The sequence below is a fragment of the Pan paniscus genome, chromosome 21, assembly GCF_029289425.2.
Source record: "Pan paniscus chromosome 21, NHGRI_mPanPan1-v2.0_pri, whole genome shotgun sequence".
Classification (NCBI taxonomy): domain Eukaryota; kingdom Metazoa; phylum Chordata; class Mammalia; order Primates; family Hominidae; genus Pan; species Pan paniscus.
Genome location: NC_073270.2, coordinates 42,676,005 through 42,690,470, shown reverse-complemented (window position 1 = coordinate 42,690,470; position 14,466 = coordinate 42,676,005). Strand labels below are relative to the sequence as shown.

At 45.7% G+C, this 14,466-nt stretch overlaps 1 protein-coding gene across 1 annotated transcript in view; it reads left to right on the top strand.

Annotated features, from left to right (window-relative positions):
• The first annotated feature begins 3,018 nt into the window (after positions 1-3,018).
• Positions 3,019-14,466, top strand: part of SAMHD1 (SAM and HD domain containing deoxynucleoside triphosphate triphosphohydrolase 1) — a 58,308-nt gene continuing 46,860 nt past the window's right edge. Inside the window, 3 exon segments of the mRNA NM_001279186.1 lie at positions 3,019-3,226; positions 7,558-7,624; positions 13,267-13,339. Coding sequence (NP_001266115.1) covers positions 3,019-3,226; positions 7,558-7,624; positions 13,267-13,339 — 348 coding nt within the window.

Genomic DNA, 14,466 nt, shown 5'->3' with positions numbered 1-14,466 from the left:
ACAGAGCAAGACTCTGTCTCAAAAAAAATTAAAATTAAAATTAAAATTAAAAAAATGAAATTAAAAAACTAAAAATTATTAAAAGCAGCTGCTTTGAACAAACACAGTTGATTAAACTAAAAACCCTGCTATAACACCTTCTATTGTCCAGGAAACCTTGATGTCAGGGCAGGTTTCCCCACAAGTCTTATAAACACAAGTTTTTAAATCAGCCATTTCTGACTTGAGATTAAGTCTTTCATACATATGCTATTTGTTTTCTTATCCCGTTTTGGTTTCACAAGTCTTGGCAACTGTCAGGTCTTTTCACAAAGTTCTCTAGTGTTTGAGGGCATGGTTTTTGGGGGCCTGGCCTTGTGTGCAGATGGAAAACAACTCTTTTTTTTTTTTTTTTTTTTTTGAGATAGAGTTTCACTTTTGTCTCCCAGGCTATGGCTCACTGCAAACTCCACCTCCCAGGTTCAAGCGATTCTCCTGCCTCAGCCTCCTGAGTAGCTGGGATTACAGGCGGCTGCCACCATGCCCGGCTAATTTTTTTTTTTTTTTTTGAGACGGAGTCTCACTCTGTTGCCCAGGCTGGAGTGCAGTGGTGCGATCTAAGCTCACTGCAACCTCCGCCTCCCAGGTTCAAGCAATTCTCTGCCTCAGCCTCTCAAGTAGCTGGGATTACAGGCGCCTGCTACGACGCCCGGCTAATTGTTTTGTATTTTTAGTAGAGACGGGTTTCATCATGTTGGCCAGACTAGTCTTGAACTCCTGACCTTGTGATCCACCCGCCTCGGCCTCCCAAAGTGCTGGGATTACAGGTGACAGCTACTGCGCCTGGCCACCCAGCTAGTTTTTGTAATTTTAGTGAGACAGGGTTTTGCCATGTTGGCCAGGCTGGTCTCGAACTCCTGACCTCAGGTGATCCACCCGCCTCGGCCTCCCAAAGTGCTGGGATTATAGGCGTGAGCCACTGCGCCTGGCAGGAACACCTTTATACTTTCCTCCATGGGTCTGCAGGAAAAGGGAGCAATTGAAAATTGTGGGTTAAATAATAGAAAATAGTTTTATATCAAAACCCCCTTTACTTATTTATTTATTTATTATTATTTTTGAAACAGAGTCTTGCTCTGTTGCCCAGGCTGGAGTGCAGCGGGAAGATCTTGGCTCACTGCAACCTACACCTCCCACATTTGAGTGATTCTCGTGCCCCAGCCTCCTGAGTAGCTGGGATTACAGGCATGCGCCACCAGGCCTGGCTAATTTTTGTATTTTAGTAGAGATGGGGTTTCACCATGTTGGCCAGGTTGGACTTGAACTCCTGGCCTCAAGTGAGTGCTCTGGCCTCCCAAAGTGCTGGGATTACAGGCATGCGCCACTGCACCCAGCCCCAAACCCCCTTTAACAAGCAGTGGTTGGCAAGTTATCAAGACCATGGACTTTGGAACCAAGTTACATCTCTTGGGTTTGAATACAGGCTTCATCATTTCCTAGCTGTAAGACCTTGGGCAGCTGGGCACGGCTGTGTAATCCCAGCACTTTGGGAGGCTGTGGCGTGGGAATCACCTGAGGTCAGGAGTTCAAGACCAGCCTGGCCAACATGGTGAAATCCTGTCTCTACTAAAAATACAAAAATTAGCCGGGTGTGGTGGCAGGCGCCTGTAGTCCCAGCTACTTGGGAGTCTGAGGCATGAGAATCACTTGAACCTGGGAGGCAGAGGTTGCAGTGAGCTGAGATCACGCCACTGCACTCCAGCTTGGGAAACAGAGCAAGACTCCGTCTCAAAAAAAAAAGAAGACCTGCGGCAAATTACTTTTTCCTACATCCTAAGGTAATTGTGATAATTAAGTGAAGTAATATGTGTAGAGCCCTTAGAACTTTACAATATTTGTAAAACCCTTAGAAGTTATAAAAATTATTTAATATTTAAATAATTAATTTAATGAATGTACTTAATTCATTTAGTATTATGTATAAATATAAAATTATTTTATATTTGTAAAGCCCTTAGAACCGTGCCTGGCACACAGTAAAGCTCTGTTTGCAAATAATATTTTGGCTCACCAGTAGACCACTAGTTCATACTGCTTGATGATAAGCTATTCCGCCTCATTCGTCCTTGACCCCCTAAACAGGTCTATGCCTTGGTTGCTGGGAAGGTGTGTTGGCTTTATTAGCAGTAATAGTGATATGTCCTTTTACCAGGCAATTGCATGGACCAGTATTTATAGGGAAGTTTGAGCCCTGCCGCAGAGGGGTTAAGTGATGGGAAAATGCCTGCCATTTTCACATGCTGTTACAACCAGGCAGTAAAAGTCCTCAGAAGTTAAATTTTAAGTAATCAGACTGGCCACTTTCCTTCCTCTGGGAATGCAGTTGGGATGGAGGGCTCTGTCTCCAGTTGGAAAGAAGTCTGAAGTCCCCTCCTGTGTGGACACCAGACAACAGGTATCCCAGGGCCCTCTAGTTGACCAGCAATACTGTGGAATGAAGACACCCTCAAGTCACATTTGAAATCATTCCGGGTTCTTCCAGTTCAGCACCTTGACTGTTTTTCTCTTCACTGGGAAGGTGCTGGCAGCCTGACGGCCTTTTAGGTTTCTTTTAAGTTTGGGGCATCTGAAACCCGGCCAAGGTGCGACGGGTAGTGTACTCATTCGAAGGAGAATACCCCCAATTCACTAGACGAGCCCCTAATTGGGGGTGCGGTGCCGGGCGCGCTCTTTCCTCCCCCTTTCCACCAGCACTGCCCTCAGTTCTGCTTCTAGCCACGCCCTTTCGCGTTCACGTCCAGCGCCCTGGCGGGATTGATTTGAGGACGACTGGACTGCCATTGCGCCTGCGCAGGGAGCCCAAGGCAAGAGCCGCTAGGCTGCCCTGCCCGAAGGGCTCAACTGTCAGTGAGCCTGCGCAGGAGGCCAATAGGCTGCCAATACTCCTTGGACTCCCCGCCAGGGCCCTGCTGTCAGTGCGCCTGCGCGCGGGTCCGGCGCCGAGGTTCTTGACTGCTGTGCCGGACGCCAGGTGTAGCCATGCAGCGAGCCGATTCCGAGCAGCCCTCCAAGCGTCCCCGTTGCGATGACAGCCCGAGAACCCCCTCAAACACCCCTTCCGCAGAGGCAGACTGGTCCCCGGGCCTGGAACTCCATCCCGACTACAAGACATGGGGTCCGGAGCAGGTGTGCTCCTTCCTCAGGCGCGGTGGCTTTGAAGAGCTGGTGCTGCTGAAGAACATCCGAGGTAGCGGCTCCGGAGGGGCTGAGGGGCGAGGGGCGGCGACCTGGGGCGCGGGCCAGGCGCCCTGAGGGAGGGGGCCCCACGAGAGGACCCAGGCCGAGGAGCGAGCCCTGCGGCGGGAGGCACCCGGGAGGGCGGACCTGCGCTGGGGGCGCCGAGGGAAGGAAGACCCGAGGCGGGGGAGGGAGCCCTGCGGCGGGGGTTCCCAGGAGGGCCTGCGGCATGGGGCTCCCGGGACTGTCTCCCCGAGGCGGAGGAAGAAGACATGGGGTCGCCTGGGATAGGCGATCCGTAGGATGGGAGCAGACTCCCGGGATTGAGGACCTGGGAGGGGCAGTCGTAGATTGGGATCTCACTCTGGTGGGTTTCTTCACTAACTTGCCACCCCGGCGCGGGACAAGCGAGACTCGGGTCCCTTTTTTTTAGTTAGAAGGAGATTTTCCCCCAGACCTTGGTGGGCGGCTTGCTGTCATCCAGGCTCGCGGGACCCCTCCGCGCTAACCGCAGCTCCTTGAACACTTGCCACATCAGAGGATGTTCTGGGGCTTTTAGGTTTCGGTTTCCTCCCTGAATTGAGGCTTTTCCTGAAGGGGAAGGAACTGGCTTGGTTAATCTCAGAATTCCCATCACCTTCCTTGGCATCCCAGCAGCGCCCGATGGGCGTGTGTTGACTGCACTTGCAGAACATGGTAAGGATCATGTTTTGCTCTTTAAAAGCAGGTTCCCCTCCAAAATCTGAACCTTGGGGTTGTTCAGTTGACCACTGAATCCCCAGCATGCCACAGTTTGGCCACATCACCTGGAGAAGTGTTTAGGTTGAGTTTTAATCATATTTTACTGATTCGTATCCAAGCATCCATCCTTGTGAATTCTACTCAACTTTTTGTGGTGGGTGTGAGATTTGACTCCTGCCTTATATCCTCTAGGTGTCCAATAGGAAGGTGATTCTTTGGTGGTTGGGATTTGCGAATTTAGTAAATTTTTGCATTTGTTAGGTGGGGCCCTGTTTGGCTAGGTTGGAAACTGGGGTAGGAGGAACATTAGTGGTTCAGGACCCAAAGATAGCTTGAATGGGTATGGGAAATTGCATTTCTCCTTTTTTTTTTCTTCCCCCTTTTGCCCTTTCGTTTCCCTCCACTGCTGGGATGGATTATTACTTTATTTTCTTTGACTAGCAACAAGTGGAGTGAAGTAGTTCCATATTTTCTGTCTCAAAATGTGGTTGGCTGTCTGTTTCAGTGGTTTGTAGATTAACTCGTTACCCTCCAGAATGATGTGTGTTCCTTAAACCTACAACCTAGTGCTATCAAAGACACTATGTGCTTTCATTTGGTAAAAACTGACCAACTGTTCCCAATTGCTCATGTCTTAGCTTCTGCTTTGTCTTGACCAAACTTTATTCGGACTTCTCTCTTCCCTTATGGGCCCCTCAACTCTTGCCTACCCCCACATCTGACCAGGCAGGCACTAAAGCAGTGGAATATGCCTCCCTCTGGTCAGTTTCTTTTGAGAACCGGCTGACCACAGTAGGATGCTGTCCTGTTGGGCTACACTGCTGATTTTCCCTTGCTCGTCCAGGTTCCTATCCAAAGATTCTGCTTATTTCTGCTTGCCCGTCCTTTATCATATAGAAGAAGACCCTTTTTCTGTTGGATTCTTTTTTTTGAGACAGAGTCTCGCTCTGTCGCCAGGCTGGAGTGCAGTGGCGCCATCTCGGCCCAGTGCAACCTCTAACTGCCTGGTTCAAGCTATTCTCCTGCCTCAGCCTCCCGAGTAGCTGGGATTACAGGCATGTGCCACCACGCCCAGCTAATTTTTTTGTATTTTTAGTAGAGATGGGGTTTCACCATGTTGGCCAGGATGGTCTCCATCTCCTGAACTCGTGATTCGCCTGCCTCAGCCTCCCAAAGTGCTGGGATTACAGGCGTGAGCCACCGCGCCCGGCCTCATTTTTTTTTTTTTTTTTAATTAGAGACAGGGTTTTGCCATGTTGGCCAGGCTGGTCTCAAACTCTTGGCTTCGAGTGACCATCCACCCGCCTCGGCCTCCTAAAGTGCTGGCATTACAAGTGTGAGCCACCATGCCCAACCTCTGTTTGGTTCTTGGGCCTCTGTTTGATTATTTTTTTTAATTTATTTTATTATTTTATTTTTTTTCTGAGATGGAGTCTCGCTCGGTCACGCAGGCTGAAGTGCACCGGCACAATCTCAGCTCACTGCAACCTCTGCCTCTCGGGTTCAAGCGGTTCTCCTGCCTCAGCCTCCCTAGTTGCTGGGATTACAGGTGCACGCCACCACGCCTGGCTAATTTTGTGTTTTTAGTCAAGACAGGGTTTCACCATGTTGGCCAGGCTGGTCTCCAACTCCTGTCCTCAGGTGATGCATCCGCCTCTGCCTCCCAAAGTGCTGGGATTACAGGCGTGAGCCACCGCGCCCGGCCGGCCTATGTGTTTGATTCCTGAGCCTCTTGCAGATATCTGATATTGGAGCTTTCTCCCTATAGAAATAGTTTTTCTTTTTTTCTTTTCTTTTTTTTTTTTTTTGAGACAGAGTCTCGCTCTGTCGCCAGGCTGAAATGCAGTGGCGTGATCTCGGCTCACTGTAACCTCTGCCTCCCGGGTTCAAGCAATTCTCCTGCCTCAGCCTCCTGAGTAGCTGCGACTACAGGTGCCCGCCACCACACCCGGCTAATTTTTGTATTTTTAGTAGAGATGGGGTTTCACCATGTTGGCCAGGATGGTCTTAATCTCTTGACCTGATGATTCACACGCCTTGGCCTCTCAAAGTGCTGGGATTACAGGTGTGAGCCACCACGCCCGACCAGCAATAGTCTTTCTTTCTAATAAAGTTTCTCTTGGCCGGGCACGGTGGCTCACGCCTGTAATCCCAGCACTTTGGAAGGCCGAAGCAGGTGGATCACCTGAGGTCAGGAATTCAAGCCCAGCCTGGCCAACATGGTGAAACACCGTCTCTACTAAAAATACAAAAATTAGCCGGGCATGGTGGTATGTGCCTGTAGTCTCAGCTACTTGGGAAGCTGAGGCAGGAGAATTGCTTGAACCTGGGAGGCGGAGGTTGCAGTGAGCCAAGATCCCGCCACTGCACTCCAGCCTGGGCGACCGAGTGAGACTCCATCTCGGAAAAGAAAAAAAAAGTCTCCCTTTATCTAAGTCCATTTTTTTTTAAATTTGATAAGCCAAGCACAAGGTACAGTGTCCCTTTTCTCATTATGGAATACAGCCTCACAAGAAGTCTGAAATAAGTTACTATACTCAACACATTTTACCGATGATGTATGCGAGGTCCAAAGATGTAAAGTAACTTTTCAGAGATCACACCACTACAAAAAAGAGCTAGATTTTTTAAGGTTAGGTCTTTGGACTCTAGAACTCATGTGATCTATACCTTAACAAGTGTTCTCATCAAAAACTACTGGAGGCCTGGCCCAGTGGCTCATACCTATAATCCCAGCACTTTGGGAGGCCAATGTGGGAAGATCACTTGAGCCCAAGAGTTCAAGACCAGCCTGGGCAACATCAGGAGACCTCAACTTTACAAAAAATAAAAATAAGAATAAAAATTAGCTAGGTGCAGTGGCACACGCCTGTGGTCCCAGCTACTCAGGAGGCTGAGGCAGGAGGATCGCTTGAGCCCAGGAGGTCAAGGCTGCAGTGAGCTGTGATCGCACCACTGCACTCCAACCTGGGCAACAAGCAAAACCCTGTCTCAAAGAAAATAAAAGAAAATAGTCCAGAGTTCTGGAATTTGAGGTCAGGAAAGATTAGAATTAATTGTATAGAAAGAGAAAGGAAAAAACCCAACAACATACACACACACACACACACACACACACACACAGAACTCTTTCAAATCACAGAGTATTGAGTGCTTTCCCAGGAGGTTTGAGAAAAATCAACACTTTAAGCACTCTTGAATCCATGGTTTTAACTTGTTAATTCTAAGAACAATAGACTTAGGTTTCCTTCCCTCCCCAACTCAAACCTTTCCTATTTAAAAGGAAGCTGCTGACCTGGCAAAACCCCAACAGGTAGTCAGGTTTCACTTTCCTTTTTGCAACTGGTTTTTCTTGGAACTAATTTACACAAATAATTTTGAAATTTTCACGTGATTTATCAAAAAATGCTTCTTGGTTTAGTTATTTAATTAAAATTAAGTCTTTACAAGTAGCAGATCAAAAAAGTGGTACTTGGCACAATCCATTGCCTGTAGTGGGTACTCACTTATGTGGATCTGGGTAAATGTTGGTGGATCCAAATTGAAAGAAAATGAAAAGCATATGTTGTATACATTGAATTTGTCTTTTTTCTTCCATAGAAAATGAAATCACAGGTGCATTACTGCCCTGTCTTGATGAGTCTCGTTTTGAAAATCTTGGAGTAAGGTAAGAATGAAGAAATAAATTCACATTATAACCAAACACACTTTATCCATCTTTTAGGGACAAAGCCCAAAATCTCTGATATAAACTGTCCTCATTTTAAATCTATGAAGTGCTTTAAAACAGCAGAATCCCTTGCCTGCTGGTTTTGTTTGTTCATTTGTTTTTTGAGATAGTCTCTTGTTCACCCAGGCTGGAGTATCTCAGCTCACTGCAACCTCTGCCTCCCGGCTTCAAGTTATTCTCCTGCCTCAGCCTCCTGAGTAGCTAGGATTACAGGTGCCCACCACCATGCCCCACTAATTTTTTTTTGGTTTTTTTTTTTTTTGAGACAGAGTCTCGCTCTGTCTCCCAGGCTGGAGTGCAGTGGCGTGATCTTGGCTCACTGCAAGCTCCGCCTCCCGGGTTCATGCCATTCTCCTGCCTCAGCCTCCCGAGTAGCTGGGACTACAGGCGCCTGCCACCACGCCTGGCTACTTTTTTGTATTTTTTGGTAGACACAGGGTTTCACCATGTTAGCCAGGATGGTCTCAATCTCCTGACCTCGTGATCTGCCCGCCTCAGCCTCCCAAAGTGCTGGAATTACCGCGCCCGGCTGCCCCACTGATTTTTGTACTTTTAGTAGAGATGGGGTTTCACCATGTTGGCCAGACTGGTCTTGAACTCCTGGCCTCAAGTGATCGACTTGCCTCGGCCTCCCAAAGTGCTGAGATTACAGGTGTGAGCCACCGCGCCTGGCCACCTGCTGTTTGTTTTCGCTGTACAAATCCTATGTTTGCTATTACTGTTTATTCCTATTTTAGTTTATTTTTAATTTTATTTATTTATTTATTTATTGAGACAGAGTCTCACTCTGTCACCCAGACTGGAGTGCAATGGTGCGATCCCAGCTCACTGAACCCCCTGGGTTCAAGCCATTCTCCTGCCTCAGCTTCCTGAGTAGCTGAGATTACAGGCATGCACCACCATGCCCGGCTAAGTTTTGTATTTTTAGTAGAGACAGGGTTTCACCATGTTGGCCAGGCTGGTCTCGAACTCCTGACCTAAGGTGGTCTGCCCGCCTTGGCCTCCCAAAGTGCTGAGATTACAGGTGTAAGCCACCGTGTCTGGCCTTATTCCTATTTTAAATAATGTTGCAGACAAATCTTCATCAAGTTTGTAGTGACCAACTTTTTACTCTCAAATTCAGAATAATTGAATTATACACTCTGGGAAATACATAAGAACCAATAGGGAAAAAAATGTTAGTAAGAAAATCAAGGCTACATCCCTATCTTGAGCATATTTCTAGGTATTCCTAAAGATTGGAATATGCCCTGGTATTAGATTTAAAGACACTATGCAAAACAGGCACTTTTTAGTTGTATAATTTGGGAGAAGTCATTTAACCCTTCAGTTTCTGTACCTGTAAAATGGATAACAATAATGAGATGATGTACATAAAGTGTTGAAGCATATGATTAACGCTTAGTAAATTTTATAGATAGTGATACAGAAAATTAAAAAATTAGCCGGGTACTGTGCATGCACCTGTAGTCCCACCTACACTCAGGAGGCTGAAGCAGGAAGATCCCTTGAGCCCAGGAGTTCAAGGTTGCAGTGATCTATGATAAGCTCCTGCACTCCAGCTTGGGCAGCAGAATAAGACCCTGTCTCAGATAGGTAGGTAGGTAGATAGATACATATATACATACATACATACATAGTTACATAGATCCATCTCTGTGTATGGCTGTAGGTTCTAGGGTCTAGATTAGAGTGGGGCTCCTTTAATGATCTCAGTAGAGGATCTGGTGCTTAAATACTTCTTTTTTTTTTTTTTTTTTTTGAAGCGGAGTTTTGCTCTTGTTGCCCAGGCTGGAGTGCAATGGCACGATCTCATCTTACCTCAACCTTCACCTCCCAGGTTCAAGTGATTCTCCTGCCTCAGTCTCCCGAGTAGCTGGGATTACAGGCATGCGCCACCATGCCCAGCTAATTTTGTGTTTTTAGTAGAGACGGGGTTTCTCCATGTTAGTCAGGCTGGTCTCGAACTTCCTGACCTCAGGTGATCCACCCACCACCCACCTTGTCCTCCCAAAGTGCTGGGATTATAGGCGCGAGGCACTGCGACCGGCCTTAAATACTTCTTAAAATGAAGATTTTGTTTCTATTAGAAAATTGCCAACAGTGGGGAAATATGGCCTTCTCTTCTGAAATTTTAGTTACATGTTGTTTGTGGTAACAGTAACCAAAGAATCAAAACAAAGGATTATACTGAATTACTTCCTGCGCTGTTGCTTAGTAATTGATAACAGAAGTGCATTGTGAAACAAGATCACTGTAGAACATTTAACTGACTTCCAGTAAATATCCTTTGGATCAGAATCTCCAGGGACCTCATCTTAGCCCTTTCTTTTTTCTTTTTTTTTTTTTTTTTGAGACGAAGTCTCACTCTGTTGCCCAGGCTGGAGTTCAAGTTCAGTGGTACAATCTCCGCTCACTGCAGCCTCCGCCTCCCGGGTTCAAATGATTCTCCTGCCTCAGCCTCCTAAGTAGCTGGGACTACTGGCATGTGCCACCATGCCCGGCTAATTTTTTGTATTTTTAGTAGAGACGGGGTTTCATCATGTTAGCCAGGATGGTCTCAATCTCCTGACCTTGTGATCTGCCCGCCTCAGGCCTCCCAAAGTTCTTTTTTTTTTTTTTTTTCTGAGATGGAGTCTTGCTCTTTCACTCAGGCTGGAGGGCAGTGGCGTGATCTCGGCTCACTGCAACCTCCACCTCCCAGATTCAAGTGATTCTACCACCTCAGCCTCCTGAGTAGCTGGGACTACAGGTGTGCGCCACCATGCCCGGCTAATTTTTGTATTTTTAGTAGAGACAGTGTTTCACTGTGTTGGCCAGGGTGGTCTTGAACTCCTGACCTCATGATCTGCCTGACTCAGCCTCCCAAAGTGCTGGGATTACAGGCGTGAGCCACTGCCCCCGGCATGACTCTTTCATAACCACATTTCAGCCCTCTCAGTCCTCTCAAAGTCCCTCTTACTACTTGTTTCTTGTATATAATAGTTGCTTACTATTTGACCTGAATGGAATTTGTTCTAATACAGTCTTTCTTTTCAAGGGAGCCATGTGCATGTTTGTGGACCCGAGTGCTATTGATTCATTCACTGAATATTTTTGGAAAGCTCACTATGTACTAGGAATTCTTCCATGAATTTGGGGCACATGAGTGAACAAAACAGACAAAATTCCAGAAGGAACACTATATTGCACGTCTCTGTGCCCCACCTCATAACTCAAATTCTGTAGGACTCCTTAGAGCTGTATTGTTCTGTATAATAACAACTAGCTTCACGTTTAAATTAATTAGAAGTAAATTAAGTAAAAAATTCCTCAGTTACACTAGCCATATTTCAAGTACTTAGTAGTCACTATGGCTAATGGCTACTGTGTTGGACAGAGCAGATATAGAACATTTCCATCATTGCAGAAAGTTCTACTAGACAGTGCTGCCTTACAGGTTGCCAGTGGGATTAGCCCTACCCACCACTCCATCCAGTTGCTCACAGTAATACCAATGCAATCAACTTGTTAATGGACCTTTGTACTGTTTTTACCTAATTTCCTATTTTACCCTCCCTAGACCCCCCAATCCCTGTGCCCAGAGTTCACCCCAAGATTAATTACTTGCAAGCTCTTATCCTGGACCCTGCTTTCTAGGGAGAATCCAGCTTAGACAGGCACTCCTAGTAGGCCCTCAATTTTATGAACAACCATTGATTTATAAAGGTTTTTTTAACAAGTAAGAAACAGGCCAGGCATGGTGGCTCAGGCCTTTAATCCCAGCACTTTGGGAGGCCGAGGCGGGCGGATCACGAGGTCAGGAGATCGAGACCATCCTGGCTAACATGGTGAAACCCTGTCTCTACTAAAAATACAAAAACAAAAAAGAAATTAGCTGGGCATGGTGGCGGGCGGCTGTAGTCCCAGCTACTCAGGAGGCTGAGGCGGGAGAATGGCGTGAACCCGGGAGGTGGAGCTTGCAGTGAGCCGAGATCACGTCACTGCACTCCAGCCTGGGCAACAGAGTAAGACTCCATTTCAAAAAAAAAAAAGAAGTTAGATAGAAACATTGTCACGTTAAATATACATGTCAATTGTAAGAAGCATTAAATTTCAGAAATGTTGGAACACAGGAATAAAATTCTTTTATAATCTAGATATCCTGGCCCATGACTTCTTTAAATTTTATTTAATGCCATGTCCTTTGCCAAACAAAACAACCCCCTGGTTTTGGGTGGTTATTTTTATATACTCTAATCAGTGATTTTGGTTTTGTTTTGTTTTGTTTTTGAGTTGGAGTTTTGCTCTTGTTGCCCAGGCTGGAGTGCAATGGCGCCATCTCGGCTCACCGCAATCTCCGCCTCCCGGGTTCAAGCAATTCTCCTGCCTCAGCCTCCTGAGTGGCTGGGATTACAGGCATGCGCCACCACCACGCCTGGCTAATTTTGTATTTTTAGTAGAGACAGGGTTTCTCCATGTTAGTCAGGCTTGTCTTGAACTCCCAACCTCAGGTGATCCACCCGCCTCGGCCTCCCAAAGTGCTGGGATTACAGGTGTGAGCCACTGCGCCCGGCCGATTTTGGGGTTTTAAGTGATGAATACCAAGTGTCAGTTTAGGAAAATATTAAGTGGTCATGGGGTTAGTTTAGGTTTGATATTTTATGCTATGACTCCGGTTTTGCTCAACTATGTGACTCCCCTTAAACTGAGTCCACCTATAAGTACTTCTGAAAGCCTGGCTTTACACTGTGCTTGTTATGTCAAACTGATGAGGAGGATAGGGGAATAGGAAAACACGAAATTTGCTGCTTTAATTTATCAGCTGTAATAATGCTTCTGTGTATCCCAAGATATTATTCTTAAGTGTTCTTATTACCATGGGTCTCAGTGTGTACCATAGAGGCCAATGTAGTGCCTCTGACTCCCAGTCTATGTATGACTTGTAGAAAGATACTTTTCTTCAATCTGGTTAGCTAGTAGATCAGTAAAACCCTTTGCCTGCACTCTCTGTTGACACCCAGCCAGGAGGGAGGATGATATGCTGGGCCCAACTAGTAATTGTAAATGAAGCAGGATAATGAATCATAGGACTTCGAGCTGTTCAAATTTAATTCTCATTATGTATTTTCTTGAAACTGGAGCATTGTGAGGGAGTACTGACAATGGAAAATGAATATAAATAAAGTTAAAGCCTTCATATGTATTTCATTCATGCTTGAGTCATACCTGGTGCTCATAAATCAATCCAGGATTATGAGGGTAGATGTTGACTTCAGTTTGGTTAAAATGAAGTACAGTTTGAGCATTGAGTAGACATGGAGATGTGGAGTTTTTCAAGTCTTAAATTTACCAAGAGAGAGGAGGGTCAAGGACAGAAGGCTGTGGGAGGCCTATATTGATTCAGCAGGAGAGTTCCCTATCTTAACAGCAAAGGAAGGAGAGAGTTTCTAGGAGGGGTATGTTTGAATTATTGATTGTTCCTTCCAATCTAACTTCTGTTAGTGTAGATAATATAAAGTTTATTATGTCTACTATATACTGCAGGGATTATTATTAAGCAAATAATGATAGACTTGCTTATCCTATTGTAATTTTAGTTCCTTGGGGGAGAGGAAGAAGCTGCTTAGTTATATCCAGCGATTGGTTCAAATCCACGTTGATACAATGAAGGTAAGAGGATCTGAGTTTGTTATGTTTTTTGAATATAAAGTGATATAACTCAATTATGTAAAATTCATTTTGAAGAGAATAGGAGGAAATCTGCTTCTCAGTGATAGAATTGTGAGTAGTGGATCTTTTCTAAACTTTCTGCACTTTCTAAAATGAGCAGAGTATTTAAATCAGAAGAAGAACTAAAATATGTTAAGCATACAGAAAAGCATAAGTAGACCACTACCCAACTTGTCAAATATTAATATTTTGCCTAATTTGCTTCAAGTCTGTTATTTTTAGAGCAAAATATTAGAAACTATTGAAGACCTCCTTTGTACTTTTTTTTTTTTTAATGAAATGTGGTCTTGCTCTGTCATCTAGGCTGGAGTACAGTGGTGCAGTCTCAGCTCACTCCAACCTCCGTCTCCCTGGCTCAAGTGATCCTTCCATCTCAGCCACCCCAGTAGCTTGGACTATGGGTGCACGCCACCACACCTGGCTAATTTTTGTATTTTTTATAAAGACGGGGTCTTCCTGTGTTGCTCAGGCTGGTCTCAAACTCCTGGGCTCAAGAGATTGACCTGCCTTGGCCTCCCAAAGTGCTAAGATTACAGATGTGAGCCCCCACGCCTGGCCCTGTTTCTATTTATTATGTTTCTATCCTTTTCTCCCTAGAAGTAATAAGCATCTTCCTGAATTTGATGTTTATCATTGTCATGAATGGTTTTTACTCTTATTGCATATTTATGTATATCCATAAACAATGTATAGTATTGTTTTACATATTTTTAAACTTTATTTTTTTGAGACAGAGCCTGGCCTTTTTTTTTTTTTTTTTTTTTTCCTCTTTTTGAGATGTAATCTCTCTGTCACCCAGGTTGGGGCTCAGTGGCACTATCTTGTCTCACTGCAACCTCTGCCTCTCAGGATCAAGTGATTCTCCTGCCTCAGCCTCCCAAGTAGCTGGGATTACAGGCATACACCACCACACCCGGCTAATGTTTTTGTATTTTTAGTAGAGTTGGGGTTTCTCCATGTTGGCCAGGCTGGTGTCAAACTCCTGACCTCAAGTGATCCGCCCACCTCGTCCTCCCAAAGTGCTGGGACTACAGGCATGAGCCACTGCGCCCGGCCAGAATGTGCAT